At 41.0% G+C, this 25,352-nt stretch overlaps 2 protein-coding genes across 8 annotated transcripts in view; both read right to left on the bottom strand.

Annotated features, from left to right (window-relative positions):
- The window catches only part of LOC133638549 (CMP-N-acetylneuraminate-beta-galactosamide-alpha-2,3-sialyltransferase 1-like), a 143,222-nt gene that overhangs the window by 38,933 nt on the left and 78,937 nt on the right, over positions 1 to 25,352 (bottom strand). For 4 of the 7 annotated variants that reach the window (XM_062031267.1, XM_062031265.1, XM_062031272.1 and 1 more), the window contains exons 2-4: positions 23,438 to 23,537; positions 22,152 to 22,282; positions 20,075 to 20,172 (exon numbers count right to left, since the gene is read on the bottom strand). The gene's annotated coding sequence lies outside the window, so the exon portion shown is untranslated. Of the gene's footprint in view, positions 1 to 8,992; positions 9,072 to 20,074; positions 20,173 to 22,151; positions 22,283 to 23,437; positions 23,538 to 25,352 lie in introns of those variants that run through there. The other 3 variants (XM_062031269.1, XM_062031268.1, XM_062031270.1) reach the window with 3 other exon arrangements.
- LOC133638612 (uncharacterized) lies at positions 1,680 to 2,429 on the bottom strand. Its single transcript, XM_062031401.1, has one exon. The coding sequence runs from the start codon at positions 2,427 to 2,429 to the stop codon at positions 1,683 to 1,685; it is 747 nt and encodes a 248-aa protein (XP_061887385.1). The 3' UTR covers positions 1,680 to 1,682.

Raw genomic sequence — 25,352 nt, 5'->3', positions numbered from 1 at the left:
CACTTGAAAGCGAGGCCAAATAATTAACACACAGTAGTATATCTCGAATAGAAAAAAACCACAATAAACAACGCAATTGCCTTAATTCCTTTGCGTTGTAGTGCACCCAAACAACACGTAACCATCAAAATTATTCAGCTGACCGAACTCAATATAGGTTAGACATGGGCTTATTTGGTATAGCCTAGGTAACGTTTAACTAAATTCGTTAAATTCGTTTAACATATCCAACCGTATGTCTACTCACTTTTTTTTTGTTAGCACTATGCAGGAATAAAATGGCATCTACAGTGCCAGGATTCAGGCGAGAGCGCCTGGCCTCTAAAATGCGCCCTGCTGCGCTGAAGGAGCGCTCACTCACTATGTATATATATTTCCGAATTGGTTCAACAGCCACCCGCTCGAATCTATTTAAAATCTATTTTTTTCATCATGTACTCGCCCAACCCGCGGACTCAGCGGTTGTGTCCGCAAACCGCGCATCTCTAATATGTATATATGTATACACTACCGTTCAAAACTTTGGGGTCACCCAAACAATTTTGTGGAATAGCCTTCATTTTTAAGAACAAGAATAGACTGTCGAGTTTCAGATGAAAGTTCCCTTTTTCTGGCCATTTTGAGCGTTTAATTGACCCCACAAATGTGACGCTCCAGAAACTCAATATGCTCAAAGGAAGGTCAGTTTTGTAGCTTCTGTAACGAGCTAAACTGTTTTCAGATGTGTGAACATGATTGCACAAGGGTTTTCTAATCATCAATTAGCCTTCTGAGCCAATGAGCAAACACATTGTACCATTAGAACACTGGAGTGATAGTTGCTGGAAATGGGCCTCTATACACCTATGTAGATATTGCACCAAAAACCAGACATTTGCAGCTAGAACAGTCATTTACCACATTAGCAATGTATAGAGTGTTATTCTGCTCTTGCTTTTTGTTGGTTAGCTTAGCAGATAGCTAACATGATATAATCCTTGATGAAAAAAAAAAGTCCCAAGCGTCTAGTGTAGTTTAGGTCTTTTTAGTGAAGGATCAATCTTATATTTTGTAAAACTGTGAACAAAAACACATAAACATTTTACATTCAGCATACGTCTACATACAACATACATGTTTACATAGCATCCAAACCAACAAAATGCTGCCAGTAATTAGCTTTCAACAATGAGCACAACTATCTTACTAAAACAGTCTTAAACTGAAAATGCACAAATAATGTGCCACAATATACATATGCATGTTACATTCCCATTCATCCCCACCTTCTACCATCCTAGTCACGTCTGTTGTGTCCTTGGGCAAGACACTTCACCCTTGCTCCTGATGGCTGATGGTTAGCGCCTTGCATGGCAGCTCCCGCCATCGGTGTGTGAATGTGTGTGTGAATGGGTGAATGTGGAAATACTGTCAAAGAGCTTTGAGTACCTTGAAGGTAGAAAAGCGCTATACAAGTATAACCCATTTATCATATTATAAAGCCTGCAGTACGTGCTGTTTGTTTGACATCTGCTCTCAACTGTTCTCTACTGCTCTCTGAAACACACCCTCACTAAGCTGATTACGGCAAGACAGGAGGGTCAAAGTAGAACACAAACTACAAATCTGATTTCCACAACTAGGTGTCTTAGAAAATAACATTTTGGGGCATAACACTCCCCGTCTGGTATTTTAAGATACCACTATGTCTTTTTACTGAGGAGCAGTACGACCTCTGAAACGGGTCTGGAATAAACCTTAGGGGTACCCTGTTTGATGATCTTCACATTCACTTTCCGAATCATTCCGTCACGGCTGCGGAAGGTTTCCTCAATGATGCCGGTGGGCCACTCATTCCTCTTTACTCGAGTGTCTTTGAGGAGTACCACATCACCTACTTGCAAGTTTGGTCTTTCTGACTTCCACTTCCTGCGTGGCTGAAGGGTCGCCAAGTACTCTTGTCTCCAACGTTTCCAGAAAGTTTCGGCTAGACTTTGAACTTGCCTCCATTGCTTGTTATAGAGATCTTTCAGATCCATGTTCCCTAGAGGAGCAGATACTGGATCAGTCTTTTGAGTAAGCAACATTGCGGGCGTGAGAACTGCTGGCATGTCAGGATCAGACGATACTGGAACTAGAGGCCTTGCATTCATGATTGCCATGATTTCACTCATGAGTGTCACAAGTACCTCGTGGGAGAGGCGACAGTTGTCCTTAAGCAACATAGCATCCAAAATGCGGCGTGCAATGCCGATCATCCTTTCCCACACACCTCCCATATGAGAGGAATGTGGCGGATTGAATATCCAGGTACAGCCTTTGTCCTGCAAGTGAGCTTTCAACTCCGGGTCTTCAGAGTTTATTTGCAGTTCTCTGCAAGCTCCAATAAAGTTTGTGCCTTGATCGGAACGCAGGAGTCTCACAGGCCCTCTGATGGCGGTGAATCTCATTAAGGCATTAATGAAACTGGAGGTTGACATTGTCTCTATGAGCTTGATGTGTACCGCTCGTGTACTCAGACAGGTGAACATGACTGCCCAGCGTTTATTCTCTGCATAGCCACCTCTTGTCCTGCGCGCTGAGATGGTCCAAGGCCCAAAGACGTCAAGTCCAACGTTCGTGAAAGGAGGAATCAAGCTAAATCTATCCGCAGGTAAGTTAGATATTTTGTGTTCTTCGAGCTTTCCTCTCATTCTTTTGCAGGTGACACATTTGTTTATCACACTTGACACAAGTCTCTTACTTCCTGTTATCCACAGTCCAGCTGTCCGAACTGCGCCTTCAGTGAAGTGTCTGCCTTGATGGGCCACTTGTTCGTGGTAGTATCGTACCAACAAGGTAGATATGTGATTGTCTTTTGGAAGAATGATCGGATGCTTTTCTTCCCAGGTCATGTCTGCTGATGAATTCCGACCTCCGACTCTCAGCAATCCTTCATCGTCAAGGATGGGATCCAAACTCTTGAGCGGACTGTGTCGAGACAACTCTTCACCCTTTGCTAGGCTTTTTATTTCCTATTTGTACACATCTTGTTGTGTTGTTTTCAATATGACCAGTCTTGCTTGACTGAGTTCATCTTTTCTCTGCATACCGTCTGAAGTTTTCCAGAAAACTCTAGCCTTTTGGACAAGCTTGGCTATTGCACGAGTAAGAGATTTCCAGCTGGAGAATCTTTCAAACCGGTGAGAGCCAATAAGTCCACTCGTGGCTTTCGTAGCACAGGTTGAAACTTGAGGGCGAACTTCTACATCAGTCTCAGGATGCAGAAGGTTAAATGCCTCTGGCTGTGGAACTTCATCAATTTCTGGATTTCTTAGAAAAGCTGGACCTGTCAGCCAGTTGGTATCTGGTAGGAGAGCCGCTGAGACAGACCTAGATCCGTGATCTGCAGGATTAAGTTTGGTGTTGATGTAGTGCCTTTGCTCTGGGGTAGAGGACCTTCTTATTCTTGTCACTCTGTTTGCCATGTAGACATAGAAGTTTCTGGACGCATTATGTATGTAGCCCAGTATGATCTTGCTGTCTGTGTAGAACTTGACTTTGTGAATCCCTACATCGATGTCATCCATTATCGTCTCTGCAATTTCCACTGCCAAGACGGCTGCACACAATTCCAAACGAGGGACAGTGTGAGCAGGACGTGGAGCCAGCTTGGATTTCCCCATGATAAACCCGACGTGGCTGTGTCCTTCTGTATCGATTGCCCTGAGGTATGCTACAGCTGATATAGCCATAGTTGATGCATCTGAGAACACACAAATCTCTCTGTATACTGTGGCGAGCAGAGAAACAGAGATGTAGGTTCTCTGGATCTTGAGCTGCATAAGTTCCTTTAGGGAATCTTTCCAGACATTCCACTGGATTGCTTTGTCTTCTGGTAGCGGAGTGTCCCAATCATACTCTTCTGTGGAGACATCTCTCACGAGTGCCTTGCTCTGAACTGTGACAGGTGCCACGAACAACCAAGGGAACATAGAGACTGTTGACCACTGAAAGGATTCCCCTTCTTGTAAATGGCTTTTTTTTGTCAGACACACAGAAGGAGAAACTGTTTGTTTGAAGGTCCCATCTGAGGCCTAAACTGCGTTGGAGTGGTAGTGGATCAGATGTCAGGTCGAGATCCTTTAGGCCTTTGGCAAGGTCTTCTGGGGGGAAAGCATCCAAAACAGTGTTGCTGTTGGATGCTATCTTATGTAGCCTGATGCTTGACTCTGCCAACATCTCCCTTGCATTTGACAGTACAGTGATGGTTTCCTCAGCATTGGAGAATGAGGCAAGCCCATCATCTACATAGAAGTTCCTCATTATGAACTGCTTGGCATCTGTACCATGTTCTCTCTCTCCCTCTTCAGCCGCCCTTCTCAAGCCATAAATGGCCACAGCTGGCGAAGGACTGTTACCGAACACATGCACCGTCATTTGGTATTCAGTCACTGGTTTTGTGAAGTCGTTGTCTTCGAACCACAAAAATCTTAGAAAGTCACGGTGTTCTTTCCAGACTGTGAAACAGTAAAACATCTGCTGTATGTCGGTGGACACTGCAACCGGCTCTCTGCGGAAGCGAATAAGGACTCCAAGAAGGGTATTATTCAGGTCTGGTCCTTTCAAGAGGACGTCATTGAGGGAAATGCCTTCGTGTTTAACACTAGAATCAAACACCACGCGTATTTGATCCAGCTTTTGAGGGTGATAGACACCAAAGGTTGGTAAGTACCAGCACTCTTGCTTCTCCTTCAATGGTGGAGCTAGCTCTGCTTGTCCTGACTCAAAGATTTTCTGCATGAACTCTGTATTGTTCTTTCATAACTGGCTTTCTTTCCAGTGTGCGACATAGAGATGACAGTCGTTTTGCCGCTTGCTCTCTATTGTTCGGCAGACGTTGTCTTGGGAAACGGAATGGTAAGGGTGCTACCCAGGTGTTTGCATCATTCATGTAGACATTGTTGTCCATGATCTCAAGGAAGGCTTTGTCATCAATAGACCATGCTATTTTTTCATCCTCCTTTGTCCTCTCAAATATGTCGCTTCCAAGTTCATCAGTGTCATCTTCCTGGAGACCTGTCTCTTTACGTGACCTTGGTATGTTCTTGTCGAACTTTTCTTTCACATGAATAACACTTGTACATGGACTCAGAAACAACGTCTGTCCATTAGGTAGGACATTGGTCCTATAGACATTAATGCTGCTTGGCTTGTGGACTCCCTTTAGACATACGTCTACGACAATGACCCAGCCGAGGTCCAATTTCTGAGCATACGGTGCATTGTTGGGTCCATTGTACTGTCTACGTACTTTGTGTACACGTAGAATGTCTCTGCCGAGAAGCATGACAATATCTACGTCAAGATCAATAGCTGGTATTTTATCTACCACTGGCTTGAGGTGCGGAAAATGATTTGCTATTTCTGCTGAGGGGATTTCTGCACGGTCATCTGGCATCATATCACACTCAATTATTTGGCCAACTTGTTTTGCTTGCCTGCATCTGCTTTGGACACATCAGTTTTCCTGGTGAACACAGATTGTTTGATTTCTTTCTGTAGTTTATCTGTCCTGTTTGAACCACCACTAAGCTCAGAAAAGCTGGGGTCATTTCGTATCTTTGCTTGGTCTTGAATAAACTGTACAAAGACGTGAAAAGGAGGATATCAAACTTGAAAGTCTTCCTTATATTTCGAGCCAAATGAGATCCACTTCTCCTGAAGGTATATAGGGAGCTTCTGCGCTATAGGAATGACTCCACAGGGAGTGTTGAGGTAAGATAGTCCAGGTAGGAATCCATCTCTTCTTGCTGCTTCCAGCTCTAGCAATAGATCTCCTAGTTCCTGTAATTTTTGGTTGTCCTTATTTGCAATCCTTGGAAATTCCTCTAACCTCTTCAACATAGCATCTTCAATGATTTCAGCTGACCCATAGCATTCCTCCAGCCTCTTCCACAACATTGAGAGTCCTTCTTTAGCGTCATGGATGTGGGCTGAACGGATTCGTTTGGCCAACTCTGCAGACTTTGGTCCCAGCCACTTGGACATTAAACCTAACTCCTGGCTGTAGGTGAGGTTCAAGCCACCAATGGCATTGATAAAGGAAGCCTTCCATACCCAGTAGTTCTCAGGTCTATCATCAAACATCAGGAGACCAGTGCTAATTGGGCACAGGGGCACCGTGCGTGACTGCTCGCCGTCTGTTCGCTGTTGCGAAAAAGGCTAAGTATCGCTCTATCTGTGTGCTTTTAATTGTTCTACAGCTTTCTTTATCACTTCTCAAACATATTTAGTGGTACTATTTAACTTGCAAATCACCCGACCGCTGTCCCACCACCCTTTCCTCAGCTAGCTAGCTACTAAGCTAGCGCGGAGAAAAGCAGCGCCGGTCAGAAGGTAAGTAGGAAGCTACTCCCGCATACCGCGACCACTTCCCTGAGGACAGCAGGAACTTCACTCGGTGACAGAAAACACTGTGAGTAATGGCTTCCTGTGCGTCTTGCACCATACTCACAGAGAGGTTGGCTCTGCTAGAGGGCCGTGTCCGCCAGTTAGAGCAGAGTAATGTCGTAACTTTAGATGTTGCGGACACATCTGCTAGCGTTAGCTGTAGCGAGCTAACTAGCCCAGCTTGTAGCAGTCCTAAGCGGCCTACAAGCTACGGTGTACCGGTTGAGACGCATAATAGATTTACCTCTTTAGCTAGTCCTACACCCCAGTCTACCGGGCACCACACCTTAGTCATAGGGGACTCCATCACCCGAAACATAAAGCTTAGCAAACCAGCCACAATAAAGTGTATCCCCGGGGCCAGAGCACCTGACATTGAAGCTAATCTTAGGGAGCTAACTCGCAACAGGCCTAGTAAACACGTACGACAGGCTAATCGCACCACTAATTATGCGAATATAGTTGTACACGTTGGCTCCAATGACACTAGAATGAGACAGTCAGAGATTACAAAGAGAAACATAGCCAGGACTTGTGATCTCGCCAGAAAGATGTCCAGGCATCGAGTAATTGTCTCTGGCCCCCTGCCTGCGAGAGGCAATGATGAGACGTATAGCAGATTAGTCTCGCTTAACAAGTGGCTGTCTATCTTCTGTAGGCAGCAGGGACTAACGTTTATTGATAACTGGCCCTCTTTCTGGGGCAAACCAGGCTTGCTGATGAGAGACGGCCTTCACCCTAACCAGGAAGGCGCCATCATCCTGTCTAGAAACATAGACTACGGTTTAAGTCTCACTTGACTGACTACACTAGAGCAGCAAGCCCGGTCACAGGCAATTACAATGTCTGTTAGTCCGGGTGAGGAGTCAGTTAAACTAGAACTAGCCAGCGCCAGGCTGGATAATCCATGTACGCATAGCAATTCTCTTAGAATAATACACAATTCACATAATATTTTTTCTGTTGTGTCTGTGTCAGAGGTGGACATGCATTCTACTGAGGTGGCAAATTATATGTCCAGTCTATTGCAGCACCAAGCAAACAATCGGAAAATTCCCATCATATCAATTCCTAGATATGGTCGAAACTATTTAAAGTGCACTACGCATAATAAACGCAACATTGTTAATATTGCTACTACGGATAATCTTAACAAAAACTCGTCAAAACAGCCCAATACCTATAATATGGGCTTTTTAAACATAAGAGCATTGTCTCCCAAGGCGTTATTAGTTAATGAGGTCATTAGAGACAACAATCTTAACGTCATTGGTCTTAGCGAAACCTGGCTCAAACCAGACAAATTTTTTGCGCTAAATGAGGCATCTCCTCCTAACTATACGAATGCGCATGTTGCCCGTCCTCTTAAAAGGGGAGGGGGTGTCGCACTAATATACAATGAAAATTTCAACCTTAACCCTAACCTAAATAATAAATATAAATCGTTTGAGGTGCTTAATATGAGGTCTGTCACACCGCTACCTCTTGACCTGGCTGTTATCTAACGCCCCCCTTGGCCCTATTCGGACTTTATCAGTGAATTCTCAGAGTTCGTTGCTGATCTAGTGACGCACGCCGACAATATAATCATAATGGGGGACTTTAATATCCATATGAATACCCCATCGGACCCTCAGTGCGTGGCGCTCCAAACCATAATTGATAGCTGTGGTCTTACACAAATAATACATGAACCCACGCATCGCAACGGTAATACAATAGATCTAGTGCTTGTCAGGGGTGTCACCACCTCCAAAGTTATGATACTTCCATATTACCTTAAAAATTTGAAGTTTTGACTCATTGTCAACAAGCTAATAATCATAATGACTACTATAGCGGCCGCAACATTAATGCTGCCACAACGATGACTCTTGCTGACCTACTGCCTTCGGTAATGGCGCCATTCCCAAATTATGTCGGCTCTATTGATAACCTCACGATGATTGTTCAGCTTCAATCCGTGCCTGCTCGATTTGCATGTCTGTTTGTCTTTGCGCAAATGTAGCCATGATTCTTGCAGCTTCGGCTCTGGCTCTTGCTCTGACAGCCAAACCGTGTGATGCATGGCTAGAGCTGCCAGAGTGATTAGTACGACTGGAGCGTTCAGAAGGTGCACCTCGATCTTCAGGTTTAAGGTTTTGATCATCCATGATATGTTGTTGAATGTCTTTCTGGTCTGCAGTTGTAATGGCTCACTTTCCTTTGTAAGCAGACTGAATGTTAAACCTTTTTACTATTCTGTTCTTGCTTTTTGTTGGTTAGCTTAGCAGATAGCTAACATGATATAATCCTTGATGAAAAAAGAGTCCCAAGCGTCTAGTGTAGTTTAGGTCTTTTTAGTGAAGGATCAATCTTATATTTTGTAAAACTGTGAACAAAAACACATAAACAAACATTTTACATTCAGCATACGTCTATATACAACATACATGTTTACATAGCATCCAAACCAACAAAATGCTGCCAGTAATTAGCTTTCAACAATGGGCACAAATATCTTACTAAAGCAGTCTTAAACTGAAAATGCACAAATAATGTGCCACATATACATATGCATGTTACATTCACATAAACTTACAGGTTTAGACCTTCAAAGTCTTCAAAGTCGAAAAGAAAGCTTAAAGCCTGCAGTACGTGCTGTTTGTTTGACATCTGCTCTCAACTGTTCTCTACTGCTCTCTGAAACACACCCTCACTAAGCGGACTACGGCAGGACAGGAGGGTCAAAATAGAACACAAACTGCAAAACTGATTTCCACCACTAGGTGTCTTAGAAAATAACATTGTGGGGCATAACAAGTGTATTTCTTTAAAATTAAGACTAGTTTATAGATGGTAAAGAATGTGCGGCCGCAGTATTCATGGACTTAACAAAAGCATTTGACACAATTAATCATATTTTAATACAAAAATTAGAACGATGTGGCATCAGAGGTTTGGTCTTGAACTGGGTAAGAAGCTATTCAACCAACAGGAAGCAATATGTGAAGATGGGTGAAACTATGTCAACACGGCTAGATATATCTTGCGGTGTAGCGCAGGGATCAATACTGGGACCGAGATTGTTTAATCTTTATATAGTTACAAAGGACTTAAAGTTAGTTTTATTTGCAGACGACACAACTGCTTTCTGTTCAGGAGAGAACACAGAAGATAATACAAATAATAACAGAAGAAATGAACAAATAAAAAAAATGGTTTCACAAAGACAGACTATCTTTGAATCTCAGTAAAACTAAAATAATACTATTTGGTAACAGCAGAAAAGAGCATCATACACGAATACAAATAGATGGAGTAGATATTGAAAAGGTAAAAGAAACCAGATTTTTGGGAATATTAATAGATGATAAAATGAACTGGAAATCGCATATACAAAACAAACAACATAAGGTGGCAAAAAACATTTCAATAATGAATAAAGCAAAATACGTCCTGGGCCAAAAATCACTTCATATTCTCTACTGCTCACTAGTGTTACCATATCTGAGTTATTGTGTAGAAATATGGGGAAATAACTACAAATGTGCGCTACATTCGCTAACCGTGTTACAAAAAAGATCAGTTAGAATAATACATAATGTTGGATATAGAGAACATACAAACCCTTTATTTATTGAGTCAAAAATATTAAAGTTCGGTGATTTGGTAAAATTGCAAACAGCTAAAATGATGTACAAAGCAAACTATAACCTGCTACCAAAGAATGTACAACAATTCTTCTCAACTAAAGAGGAGAAATATAACCTTAGAGGAAAATCTAATTTAAAACATTTGTATGCTCGTACAACACTTAGAACCTTTAGCATATCAGTAAGTGGAATTCAATTATGGAATGAATTAAATAATTAAGTTAAACATTGTACTGATATGATAGTTTAAGAGGTTGTTCAAATTAATAGTGCTTACAAAGTAGAAAGAAGAAAAATTATGAGAAATACTTTCAACCTTATTGAAAATAAGATATTCTTCATTTCAGTATGTTAATAATGACTGAATTATTTACATATTACAAAACTGTTATGTATACTAATTCACAGATGTTATTTTATCATAAAAAGGTCAGTAAATAATTCTATATATTTGTAAACGCTCTGAAGTGGGAAAGGGGTAGGATTAAATAAGCTTTGCTTCTTCCTACTCCTTTTCGGACATGATGTAAAGTGAAATGATATGAAACTGTGTGATGTATTATGCTGTAAGTGTGTTCATGTTCGAAATAAACGAAAGAAAGAAAGACAAAAGGAGCACCCAACTGTCCTCTCTCCTTAATCATAGGAGGAGGACGGTCTCAACAGGAGGAGGACCGTGAGCAGCTGAAAACAATCAGTCAATCATAATTCATCTAAAACATTCAATAATTAATCAACATCATTGTTGGCATTATTTTATTTACCACTGTCAATTTTTTTTAATAAATAAATAATATAGATAGGCTCCAACAGTACTAGGCTCCAACAGTACTTGTGCAATGACAATAAAAATTCATCCATACATCCATAGTCGCCACAACAAAAACAATATAAAATATTCATAAAAGCAAGAGTAAAATCACAGACGTGATTACAAATACATTGAAGGCAGCCACCACAGTTGACATACTTCACACAAAAGTCACAATTTCTCCGTAATTGTTGGTCCAAAGCTAATGACGATTTTGGCAAAATGAGGGTAATACGATTGGTATTACACTTGGTCTTCACAGATGTTAATGTCCTACATGCAGTGGCCGTCCATTTCCAATAGGCATAGTTTAATTTATCGGTGGTAAACGCAGATAAACTCAGCCAGCATAGTTTGTTGTCCTCAGTTTGCTGTCCATATAGCATTCATGCTAGCGACACCATCCTTACGTTCATGTTTCGCTTTAAAGGCCTACTGAAACCCACTACTACCGACCACGCAGTCTGATAGTTTATACATCAATGATGAAATCTTAACATTGAAACACATGTCAATACGGCCGGGTTAACTTGTAAAGTGCAATTTTAAATTTCCCGCCACACTTCCGGTTGAAAACGTCTAGATATGATGACATATGCGCGTGACGTCAACGGTTGATACGGAAGTATTCGGACCCATTGAATCCAATACAAAAAAGCTCTGTTTTCATCCCAAAATTCCACAGTATTCTGGACATCTGTGTTGGTGAATCTTTTGCAATTTGTTTAATGAACAATGAAGACTGCAAAGAAGAAAGCTGTAGGTGCGATCGGTGTATTAGCGGCTGGCTGCAGCAACACATCCAGGAGCACTTTGAGGATAGCAGACGCGCTAGCCGAACGACCTCACCTTGACTTCCTCCGTCTCCGGGCTGCCAACCGCATCGGTGATTGGGTGAAGTCCTTCGTCGTACCGTCGATCGCTGGAACGCAGGTGAGCACGGGTCGTGATGAGCAGATGAGGGCTGGCTGGCGTAGGTGCAGAGCTAATATTTTTAGCATAGCTCTGTCGAGGTTCCATAGCTAAGTTAGCTTCAATGGCGTCGTTAGCAACAGCATTGTTAAGCTTCGCCAGGCTGGAAAGCATTAACCGTGTAGTTACATGTCCAGAGTTTGGTAGTATTGTTGATCTTCTGTCTATCCTTCCAGTCAGAGACTTATTTGTTTCTATCTGCAGTAAAGCCCATGCTATCACGTTAGCTCAGTAGCTAAAGTGCTTCACTGATGTATTGTCGTGGAGATAAAAGTGACTGTGAATGTCCATTTCGCGTTCTCCACTCTCATTTTCAAGAGGATATAGTATCCGAGGTGGTTTAAAATACAAATCCGTGATCTACAATAGAAAAAGGAGAGAGTGTGGAATCCAATGAGCCAGCTTGTACCTAAGTTACGGTCAGAGCGAAAAAAGATACGTTCTGCACTGCACGCTAGTCCTTCACTTTCACGTACCTCATCCACGAATCTTTCATCCTCGCTCAAATTAATGGGGTAATCGTCGCTTTTTTGGTCCGAATCTCTCTCGCTGCTGGTGTAAACAATAGGAAAATATGAGCAGTCCTTCCTCCGGTGTCGTCACGCTACTTCCGGTAGGGTCAAGGCTTTTTTTTATCAGAGACCAAAAGTTGCGAACTTTATCGTCGTTGTTCTATACTAAATCCTTTCAGCAAAAAAATGGCAATATCGCGAAATGATCAAGTATGACACATAGAATGGATCTGCTATCCCCGTTTAAATAAAAAAAATTCATTTCAGTAGGCCTTTAAAGGCCTACTGAAACCCACTACTACCGACCACACAGTCTGATAGTTTATATATCAATGATGAAATCTTAACATTGCAACACATGCCAATACGGCCGGGTTAACTTATAAAGTGCAATTTTAAATTTCCCGGGAAACTTCCGGCTGAAAACGTCTAGGTATGATGACGTTGACCCTTGACGCGTGACGTCAAGGGTTGAAGCGGAAGTATTGGGACACCATTGTATCCAAATACAAACAGCTCTGTTTTCATCGCAAAATTCCACAGTATTCTGGACATCTGTGTTGGTGAATCTTTTGCAATTTGTTCAATTAACAATGGAGACTGCAAAGAAGAAAGCTGTAGGTGGGATCGGTGTATCAGCGGCTGGCTGCAGCAACACAACCAGGAGGACTTTGAGTTGGATAGCAGACGCGCTACCGTGAGTACAGCTTTGGCTTCCAAACATTTGATCGCTTGCCCGTACGTGCGTGGCGCTATGTGCATGTCACGTACGTAACTTTGGGGAAATATATGTTTCTTGCAGACTCTGATGGCGGCCGGGGTGTCGTCGAAAGCTACAACGTCCGCCGCCGCGGCGCTGTCCTCACCTTGACCTTCTCCGTCTCCGGGCCGCCGACCGCACCAATCTTTGTGGTGAAGTCCTTCGTCGCGCCGTCGATCGCTGGAACGCAGGTGAGCACGGGTGTTGATGAGCAGATGAGAGCTGGCGTAGGTGGAGAGCTAATGTTTTTAGCACAGCTCTGTGGAGGTCCCGTAGCTAAGTTAGCTTCAATGGCGTCGTTAGCAACAGCATTGCTAGGCTTCGCCAGGCGGTACAGCATTAACCGTGTGGTTACAGGTCCAGAGTTTGGTAGTATTGTTGATCTTCTGTCTATCCTTCCAGTCAGGGGCTTATTTCGTCTGATTCTATATGCAGTTAAGCACGATGCTATCACGTTAGCTCGGTAGCTAAAGTGTTTCGCCGATGTATTGTCGTGGAGATAAAAGTCACTGTGAATGTCCATTTCGCGTTCTCCACTCTCATTTTCAAGAGGATATAGTATCCGAGGTGGTTTAAAATACAAACCGGTGATCCACAATAGAAAAAGGAGAGAGTGTGGAATCCAATGATCCAGCTTGTACCTAAGTTACGGTCAGAGCGAAAAAATATACGTCCTGCACTGCACTCTAATCCTTCACTCTCACGTTCCTCATCCACAAATCTTTCATCCTGGCTCAAATTAATGGGGTAATCGTCGCTTTCTCGGTCCGAATCGCTCTCGCTGCTGGTGTAAACAATGTGCAAATGTGAGGAGCCCTTCAACCTGTGACGTCACGCTACTTTCGGTACAGGCAAGGCTTTTTTATCAGCGACCAAAACTTTATCATCGATGTTAACTACTAAATCCTTTCTATGTGTCATACTTGATCATTTCGCGATGTTGCCATATTTTTGCTGAAAGGATTTAGTAGAGAAAATCGACGATAAAGTTCGCAACTTTTGCTCGCTGATAAAAAAAACCTTGCCTGTACCGGAAGTAGCGTGACGTCACAGGAGCTAGTATTCCTCACAATTCCCCGTTGTTTACAATGGAGCGAGAGAGATTCGGAGCGACAAAGCGACGATTACCCCATTAATTTGAGCGAGGATGAAAGATTCGTAGATGAGGAACGTTACAGTGAATGACTAGAGAGGCAGTGATGGACGTATCTTTTTTCGCTCTGACCGTAACTTAGGTACAAGCTGGCTCATTGGATTCCACACACTCTCCTTTTTCTATTGTGGATCACGGATTTGTATTTCAAACCACCTCGGATACTATATCCTCTTGAAAATGAGAGTCGAGCACGCGAAATGGACATTTAAAGTGACTTTTATCTCCACGACAATACATCGGTGACACACTTAGCTACTGAGCTAACGTGATAGCATCGTTCTCAAATGAAGATAGAAACAAAAGAAATAAACCCCTGACTGGAAGGATGGACAGAAGATCAACAATACTATTAAACCATGTACATGTAACTACACGGTTAAAAATTCTCAGCCTGGTAAGGCTTAACAATGCTGTTGCTAACGACGCTAAGGCTAATTTAGCAACTTAGCAACCGGACCTCACAGAACTATGATAAAAACATTAGCGCTCCACCTACGCCAGCCAGCCCTCATCTTCCCATCAACAGCTGTGCTTACCTGCGTTCCAGCAATCGACGGCGCGACGAAGGACTTCATCTGTGGGTTTGGCGGCAAGCATCAGCTAGGCGTAGTAAGTAGTCCTTGTTGTGTTGCTGTAAGTATTGTACTTAGCCGCTAATACACCGATCGATCCCACCTACAACGTTCTTCTTTGCAGCCTCCATTGTTCATTAAACAAATTGCAAAAGATTCACCAACATAGATGTCCAGAATACTGTGGAATTTTGTCGAAGAAAACATGAGGTTTCTGTATCGGGTCGATGGGGTACAATCACTTCCGTGGATTTTGTGACGTCACGCGCATAAATCATATCCAAAGGAGTTTTTCAACCGGAAGTGTGGCAGGAATTTTAAAATTTCACTTTATAAGTTAACCCGGCCGTATTGGCATGTGTTTCAATGTTAAGATTTCGTCATTGATATATAAACTATCAGACTGCGTGGTCGGTAGTAGTGGCTTTCAGTAGGCCTTTAAGATGCTATTTAAACTTGATGTGCGCCAATAATAAGAAAGTTTGTCGCTGCAATACTAACTAATTACTTCAGTTGCATCTAAAGTTCAGCCGTAGTTTGTTTTGAAGGGCACAAAGCACATCGCTCTAACTATTATCACACTCGCGTGTGTCGTGATCACTGCCTGTGCTATAAGCGCTGCCTTCCGGCGGTCAAAACAAACACTGATTAATCTTCATTCATTCATGATAACGCGATCATTTCTTTTTATTAATCACATGCGTTAACGCATTAACATTGACGGCCCTGTTTACTCTACTAAAGACAAGATGACGGCATTGTTACTGGGGATGGGAATCGAAAGGACTTTTTCGGGTTCTGTTCCACTTACGATTCTGTTTAACGATTCGGTTCCCTAACGGTTGTCTTATCGATTCTTATTTTGTAAAAAAAGAGGTAAAAAAGGAATTTTAGCGTCAATTTAGTTTAGAGGTAACATGACCTTACAAAGCCTACAGTGAGGTCTTTAGAGGCACATACATAGCATAGACAAAAAATACTTTTTTGAACATAAATATAAGAAATTAATATTCTTCTGTACATGAGAATGTAACATTTTGTATAATGTGATATTAATTTATCACATGCAAAGTTAGATATGTCAAGCCTTTTATTTTTTTTTTATCATAATGTTGATTGTGGCTTAGAGTTTATGAAAACCTTGAATTGAAAATCTCAGAAAATGTGAGGTTTCAAAATCTGTAAGCCATAATGATCACAATTATAACAAAAAGGCTTGACATATCTCACTTTACCTATAATGAGTTTTAGGGATGTCTGATAATATCGGACTGCCGATATTATCGGCCGATAAATGCTTTAAAATGTAATATCGGAAATTATCGGTATCGGTTTCAAAAAGTAAAATGTATGACTTTTTAAAACGCTGCTGTGTACACGGACTTAGAGAGAGTTACAGAGCACCAATAAACCTTAAAGGCACTTCCTTTGCGTGCCGGCCCAGTCACATAATATCTACGGCTTTTCACACACACAAGCGAATGCAAGGCATACTTGGTTTGATTGATTGATTGATTGAGACTTTTCTTAGTAGGTTGCACAGTGAAGTACATATTCCGTACAATTGACCACTAAATGGTAACACCCGAATAAGTTTTTCAACTTGTTTAAGTCGGGGTCCACTTAAATTGATTCATGATACAGATATATACTATCATATATACTATCATCATAATACAGTCATCACACAAGATAATCACATTGAATTATTTACATTATTTACAATCAGGGGTGTGGAGGGGGGGGGCATATGGACAACAAGTAGTGGACATAAAGAGATAGAGAGAGAGAGAGAGAGAGAGAGAGAGAGAGAGAGAGAGAGATCAGAAGGCATAAGAAATAGAAAAAGTATCTGCATTTGATTGTTTACATTTGATTATTAGCAATCCGGGGAGGGTGTTAGTTTAGGGTTGTAGCTGCCTGGAGGTGAACTTTTATTGCGGTTTTGAAGGAGGATAGAGATGCCCTTTCTTTTATACCTGTTGGGAGCGCATTCCACATAGATGTGGCATAGAAAGAGAATGAGTTAAGACCTTTGTTAGTTCGGAATCTGGGTTTAACGTGGTTAGTGGAGCACCCCCTGGTGTTGTGGTTATGGCAGTCATTTACGTTAAGGAAGTAGTTTGACATGTACTTCGGTATCAGGGAGGTGTAGCGGATTTTATAGACTAGGCTCAGTGCAAGTTGTTTAACTCTGTCCTCCACCTTGAACCAGCCCACTTTAGAGAAGTGGGTAGGAGTGAGGTGGGATCTGGGGTGGAGGTATAGAAGTAACCTGACTAGCTTGTTCTGAGATGTTTGGAGTTTAGATTTGAGGGTTTTGGAGGTGCTAGGGTACCAAGAGGTGCATGCGTAATCGAAAAAGGGTTGAACGAGAGTTCCCGCCAGAATCCTCAAGGTGCTTTTGTTGACCAGAGAGGAAATTCTGTAGAGAAATCTCGTTCGTTGGTTAACCTTTTTGATTACCTTGGTTGCCATTTTATCACAGCAGCAGCAGAGGTGGGTAGTAACGTGGTACATTTACTCCGTTACATCTACTTGAGTAGATTTTGGGATACATTGTACTTCTAAGAGGAGTTTTAATGCAACATACTTTTACTTTTACTTGAGTATATTTATAGAGAAGAAACGCTACTTTTACTCCGCTCCATTTATCTACATTCAGCTCGCTACTCGCTACTGATTTTTATCGATCTGTTAATGCACGCTTTGTTTGTTTTGGTTTTTCAGACAGACCTTCAAAGTAGGATCTATCGCATGCCCGCGTTTCACCAATCAAATGCAGTCACTGGTGACGTTGGACTCCGTTTCACCAATCAAACAGAGCCAGGCAGTCACATGATTAACTGCACATAAAGTTTCAGCGGCAAACAACAACACAATAGCAGAGACAACAACGAATGCAAACACCCCTGGCCTCACATAAAATCGATGTTCACGCTTCAGACAACCAAAAAAACAGTTATGTAATGCGTTGTCTTATGTGTCTCCCCAAACAAGTGGACATTTCCGCTTACATGAACTCAACGTCAAATTTGAGGAAGCACATCGCGGTAAGTAACGTTAGTAGATATTTTGGCTGTCACCGTAGGCTGATGTTAGCTTCCCTGCAATGAATCACTGTCAAATGTACATCGTGTGGGGACATTTATTAACGCACTGCAGCCTCATAGAGAGTGCTACGTTCCACGTAGTGGTGGTTTGTTTGTTTTGTGTTTCTTCTTCTATTGTTTGTACAGGTCACACTCAATCACTGCCTCTGCTGCCAATCAACCGGTTCCTATTCCCAGCTGCTCCTCATTTCACCTGTTGATCAGCCAGCCACCATTCATCCTCCTGTGCTGCTTAAAACCACCTGCTCACCACTGGATGAGGTGAATTTCTTTTTCTGACATGCTGTGTGGAGCTTTGAGAGACGCTACTTTGTCTTTGACGCTACTTTGTTTTGTAATCATTTTTGTTAAGCTTTTTGCTAAACTCGTGCCACCTGTTTTTTTGACTTCCTTTTTGTTTTAACTTTCAACTTTTGTAAGTATCTGCAGCCTAGTCTTGGGAAAGGTTAGACAGAGGCCTCTATACACTACACACGTAGGATTTGTTTGTGTATAGAGACACCAGGCTTAGTGGTGGCTGTCACCCTTGTATGTTTTGGACCCCTCTTTGGCTAGAGTAGGTAGGTAGGTTTTTGGTTTATGCTAATTAAATAGCTTTAGTTAGTCAGCTTACCTTTCTTTTTTTAGGTGTATTTTGGTATGTTTTGTTCATTTCTTTGACAGCACCTGTATTCCCAGGCTAGGCTAGTGTTGTGTCTTGTTGTAACCCCCCACCCCCCATGGTTACTTTTCAATAACACTAGTTTTTGTTTTCAATTTTTGGCTTCGGTGTCTTTAATTTACAACTCATTTGGTTTATACACTTTTATGTTGCGTTCCCCTACGATCCCTAGACTCTGAGTCATCTGGGAACGTAACAAAGACACACACACACACACACACACACACACACACACACACACACACACACACACACACACACACACACACACACACACACACACACACACACACACACACACACACACACACACACACACACACACACACACACACACACACACACACACTAATCAGAAGTGCACAGTGTGTTCCCAGATGCAGCCCACACCTATCAGAGTTTATGGTTTGCGAAAAGGCGAACTTGTTACTTTCCTTTGTAATCTCTGCCTACTGAGCCTATGGTGCTGTTAAGTTATTGTGGCTCAATTTGCCTTTTTATTTTTTTATTTTAATGTATTATTATTTAATATATTATTGTTTTAGTTGCTTAAGAGATATTCCTGGCTCTGAATTTGTTCATTGCTATTTTTATGTTTTTGTGCATTATTTGTTGCCTTCAGCATTAAACGAACAGGTTACTCATCAGTTACTCAGTACTTGAGTAGTTTTTTCACAACATACGTTTTACTTTTACTCAAGTAAATATTTGGGTGACTACTCCTTACTTTTACTTGAGTAATAAAACTCGAAAGTAGCAGTACTCTTGAGTACAATTTCTGGCTACTCTACCCACCTCTGGTCAACAGCTATACAGGTCACACTGAGGGTGGCCATATAAACAACTTTAACACTGTTACAAATATGCGCCACACTGTGAACCCACACCAAACAAGAATGACAAACACATTTCGGGAGAACATCCGCACCGTAACACAACATAAACACAACAGAACAAATACCCAGAATCCCTTGCAGCTCTAAATTTTCCGGGACGCTACAATTCAGCCCCCGCTTTCATTGATAATTATTGCATGCTGTGTGTTCAAATGTTTCAGCATATTGCTCGTATGTCCTTCTCTTGATGAACCAGCAGCATTGGAATTATTTCAAGTAGCCATGTTGCAATCTTTTCCCGTGAAATACAGTCAACTTTAGAGTGTTTGTTCCTAAAAGACATCACTACGCACGTTGCATGATGACGTCATCCTTAACCCGTAAAACTGTCAAGGGAACGTACAACTGTCAAGGGAACCGGTTCGTTCCAAGGAACTGGCAACCTGAACATGAACCGTTTTTTTGATAACCACAGGGTGCCTTGTTTGGGACCAACTCTGAAACAGAGTTGTCCATACTCTCTGGAAATGACTGTTTGGAACTATTCTACAACAACAAAGCATTTTTATGTGTCATTTGCACTCAAATGTGATCTTACATATTAAATGTACATTTTTCTAAAAATATTCTCTTACCTGCCAAGAGATGAGGAGTAAAACGAGTTGGGAGTGAGCAGAGTGATAAAAGCATGTAGAACAGGTCCAGTAGATGTAAAATGTGGTAAGGAGAATGTCTGTAGGGTCAAACCAAAGACATAATTAGATAAAGCGCTCATTTGAGCTGCGTGTGCCAGGGTACTCCATAGGGTTTAACTGGCACGGAAACAAAGACATTTAAGAATACCAGCACGCTGGAAAGGTATGTGCTAATTAACATGATCTTTTTCAAACAACCAAAAAAAATAATACTTGACTTTATTATTCTGTTTTTTGCAGCACTAACTGGCACGTAAGTTGTTGTTTATTAAGTATGCCATAGTCAGCTTCACATCAAAAATGTAGTACATAATATACATACATATCTCCAGTGAACAATCTTGTGCTCAATGGCAATATTATTTCACAAAAAATAAAATACAATTTTTAATTAATAAAATAAAATAAACATGTATTAAACATATCTCAAAAGGGTAATGGGAAGAAGTATACACTTTTTGACCCCCCCCCCCCCTTTTTTTTTTTTTTTTTTTTTTTTACATAGTTACTTTAACTAATATCCAGTGCACATCATTTGGGTGAGATTTTGACAATGTTGGGCCTAGTTCAGGGTTAATCCCACCGACAAAAGACCAACCTCTCTCGGACTACTTTTGTTTCAAATCACGGCTTGACTCTTATGTGTGGCACTGCAACACGCTGAGCTGCAACAATGCTAGATTTAAGGCAGAAGTGGACTAACTGATGACAGGTGTCACTCTCATTTTACCTTGAAAACACTTTGGGTGGCACTTCAAAAAATCTTCTCCCAAACGGTGCTTCTCTTGAGCCAAGTTTCTCTCATGAGAAACGCTCTCGTAAGCCCTTTTTTCTTTAATGTTGTGCAATTGCAAAGCTTAAGTTTATAGTTGTGTTCTAACATTAGCCACCCTCTTTCTTGTCCGAAACAAGTCATTATGCAAGCGTGGAGTCAAATACACAGTTTACAAAAAAGAAGAAGTCATGATTTTACTCACCAGAACAGCTACAAGGGAATAATATAATCCATTTTTTAAATAACTTTGTTCATGAATATATCTCCTTTGCAACAGGCGCATGCAAAGCTTTGTGCAGAGCAGCTGAAACTAAACTAAACTGTCTGTTATTGACTGCTATGAACGCCCGTCATTATAATCATAGTTGGGTATAATTAATTGGGTGTTAAGCCTTGGCAACTGCGCCAGGTGTGGAACCAACACCTAGTTAAATGGGACAGGAAGAAGTCACAGGTACTTGTCAGGCCCATTTCAGTGTATTTATATATATATATATATATATATATATATATATATATATATATATATATATATATATACACACAGTATACCTCTCTGGATAAAGAGGTTCTGCCTATAACATAAGTAAAAATATGTCTAGCGTCAGTGGTAGTACATTTTGTATACGTTGTGGTGAAGAAGGTCAAAAATGGACGATTTCTAGTTATCTGATTTTGCACAAGATATTGTTGTCATTGGCACTCCAGCCTTTACGGCAAACCTTCACTTCCCATGATTTTCTCTTTACTGGGTTGCGGGAAATGTGACGCAAAGGCTTCCCGCAGTTTTTGTGAGTGGAGCAGCTCCATGCCACACAACAGAGCATGTTTTCACGGCGAAAATACAAAAAAAAATTGGTAAAAGATCAATCGAATGAGGATATGTATTGTACGCAAAGCTCCAACTCTGGCCAGATCAAAGTTGGAAGCAAACATGGCGCCCTGTTGTACTTTTGACCAATCATTTAGGAGATGGTCTGCAACTGAGTTGGCCAACCTAAACATTTTAAATTAAATTAAAAATGATTTTAAAAAAGTGTATATGTATAGATGATATCAAATGAGTAATTAACATGAATACAACTTACAAGATAACAATACAAATGATCTTGAATAAATATAAATATACCAGTATATACAAAATGTAATATAAAATATGCAAATAGCATTTAGAAAATATGTACACACGGAAAATAACTTTCTTAAATAGACGATAAACATAATGTTTCTATTTGAACATACTTCCAAGCTTGTGTTGCACCAGCACTGATAAGTGGTGTGGACTCAGGCTGCTGTTGATGAGGTGGATGCAGACTCAAACGTGGCTTCTTCATCTTTGACTTCCTCTGAAACATGAGGGGAAGTTGATGGCACTGTTGGAAAAATAAGAACGCATTTATCAAGCATATTTTGCATGCACAGATGAGCACTTGTTACTAAGATATTAGCCCAGGCCCTACTTTTGAAAATATGAAATGTCCATAAGTGGCATGGACAGTGAGTGTAAACATGTCAAACAAAAGATGACATATGTATGTATGTATGTATATTAGGTGTGTAACGATTGATCGATAAATCGACATAGCGATTTATATTCCTAAATAGTTTCCCTCTCTAATAGGTATCGATCCAAGATCGTTTAAAAAGGGAATCGATCTATTTTATCAATACTAGAAAAAGGAAAACATTGGATTTTAGAACGGTAGACTTTATATAAAGTTTAGCACTTGTAATAATAAAGATTATAAACTAAGTCTATTTTCACGATATGCATAGAGAGTATTGTTGGCGGATTTTAGATGGTTATTTAGAGGGTTTTGTGGGCGGAATAGAGAGCCCCTAATGACGGACTATTTATGTATTTATTTACTTATGACTTAGAATACATAAAAAAACAAAAAACTAATGTCTTCATGTCTTATAAATAGATTGTGAATGATAGACAGCACATCTGTAATTTGTGTGTATTTCCAGTATGACTGATCAGATTCCCAGCCCTAGTATATATATATATATATATATATATATATATATATATATATATATATATATATATATATATATATATATATATATATATATATATATATATATAAATGATATGTATGTTTCATGTTTGTTTAATGCCCTTTCTATAAAAGAAAACATTAGTTTTGATATGGCACGCACACAAAAAGTGCAATATTTTCCCAAAAATATTAGATGTGAAGAAATTGGAGCCTTGAAAATTTAACAATTCGTAACATTGATTTTGATTAATTATTACTTTTTTCAGCACTGACAGCTTTAAAGAAAAACAAACATCCTTCATGGCAGCTTTGTGCTATTAGAGTCAACATAGCTACTTTCTTTCATTCCATTTTACCCGTTTATTTTTTTTTCCACTTTTGTATGTTTTTATGTCTTTTGAAAGTATTTTCAGAATGTGTCATGGGCCGTTAAAAATTAGCTGCGAGCCGCAAACAGCCCCTGGATATTTGGACATCCGACCCTAGATCATGTCAGGCAGGTGAGAAAGAACACCTTACCTCCTTTCGTCATGCACCTGTGACAAGATCATTGCCAATCTGCGCACAACTCAGCACAACTCAGGGCCAGTCCGCGTTCTCAGCAGACCACAGACGCCAACTGCAAGACGAGGGAAAGGCTCTGGTTTTCACAATGACACCCATTAAAGGCATGCACCAACTAACCTAACATTCCTACACAGTGCAAGGTGTCCTGAACAACATAATTACATACTGGTCTTTAAAAATAATTAAATAGTGCTGTTGCTCTATTGGTTGTGGTTAGGGCCTTGCATGGGCAGCTCCTGCCCTCAGTGTGTGCATGGGTGAATGTGGAAATAGTGTCAAAGCGCTTTGAGTACCTTGAAGGTAGAAAAGCGCTATACAAGTATAACCCATTTACCATTTACAGCAGACCAAGAAAGAAATATTCAAGTGTGTAACGTACATGCAGTGTTTGCTCAGAGTCCCCATGCTCATTTCCTTCATGTTCACAACCGCAATAATAATTAGGTTGGTTGTTTTAACTTGTGTGTAACTTGTCAACAACACCCGGGCATGTTTGGTTGCCTACTTTTAGGCCAGCGTGGAGCTGTGGTGAGTCAAGGAAAGCAGGATCCAGTTTTTAGGATTAGGGTTCTTCATAAAAAACAAAAAGTAGGAGAAGCTCCTAAAGAAATCCCAGGATGGCATAAGAGACAAAAAGCACATTCCTAACCTTCTCCTTGAACTTTGTCCTGAAAGGGGGAGCCCACTGGGGTTGGGTATCGTTTGAATTCGAACGATTCCGATTCCGATTCTTTGTTTCGATTCCGATTCCTGACAATTCTCGATTCCGATTCTTTTAAGAGGCAGGGTCAAAAAAAAGTTTTGGATATTTTAAATGCGCTAGCTAACCTACAGTCTTTCTGAATGAAATAGTCTGACATTCTCCATCAATTTTAATTCTATTAACTTTTTGTGAACTTTACTATAAATTCCTCACAGGGCTGTTTTCAACTAGAATATAAATATCAAATCTATGAACTTCAATATAAATATTATAAATTATGAATACATTTTCCCAGGGGTACACTTTCCTCAAGAGAGCTTTATTTTTGAAAACCTCATGAAAACACATTTACACATAAGTGTATGATGCTGCAGGAAACCTCATGAAAACACATTTACACACACAAGTGTATGATGCTGCAGGTACTTAAAAATTTTACCGTGCTCCCACTGATGGGCTAACCTGGTGCAGAAAAGCAAATAAACAATAAGAAACAACTTGCAAAACCCAGTCCAGATTAGCAGCAGGTACAGTATAAAATCAGAGACAGTTCTTGTTTAGGAAAATGACCATATCCGCCTTCTCAGGCAGGATGCGTGAGCGTTCTGGACAGATAGTGTCTCCTGCTGTGGAAAATACACGTTCGCTGGGTGTGGAAGAAGCTTGAACGCATAAATAGGAGAAAACGAGATCTGACAACAAAGGATAAGTCTTTTGTTGGTTCCACCGGACCACCACCATGCAGCAGGGTCGTCAGACATAAGTATCGGTGGAACATCCTGGTACATCTGCAGCTCTCTCTCCACTCGTTTCTTGATGGACATGGAGCTCTGTTATTTCGCGGTTATTTCATTTTTTTTTGTAAAGTAAAGCCACACTTTCGACCGCCGACGCCCGCTATCCATGCTTGAGCTTGACTGACTCGCTCGGCTATGCTAACACTTCCGGCGGTGGGCGCTTCTTCGTTGGTGTTCAGCGGCTTCTTCTTCCGGTTCGGCGGACATATTTTTTTCCGGTCGGCAGACTGGGTATCGAAAATAGGAATCGAAATTTAAACTTTTGAACGATTCCGGGAGAATCGAAAAGTTAGTCCCGGTTCCAATCGATACTCGATACTCAACCCTAGAGCCCACAGCAGCTTTTTTGGAATTTTGTCTATCATTC

The sequence above is a fragment of the Entelurus aequoreus genome, linkage group LG21 (genome assembly GCF_033978785.1).
Source record: "Entelurus aequoreus isolate RoL-2023_Sb linkage group LG21, RoL_Eaeq_v1.1, whole genome shotgun sequence".
In the NCBI taxonomy this organism is placed as follows: domain Eukaryota; kingdom Metazoa; phylum Chordata; class Actinopteri; order Syngnathiformes; family Syngnathidae; genus Entelurus; species Entelurus aequoreus.
This window is presented reverse-complemented; position numbering and strand designations above follow the sequence as displayed.

Bases quoted from the DNA above. Each gene is read 5' to 3' on its own strand.
- LOC133638612 (XM_062031401.1), bottom strand. From the start codon at position 2,429: ATGAGATTCACCGCCATCAGAGGGCCTGTGAGACTCCTGCGTTCCGAT.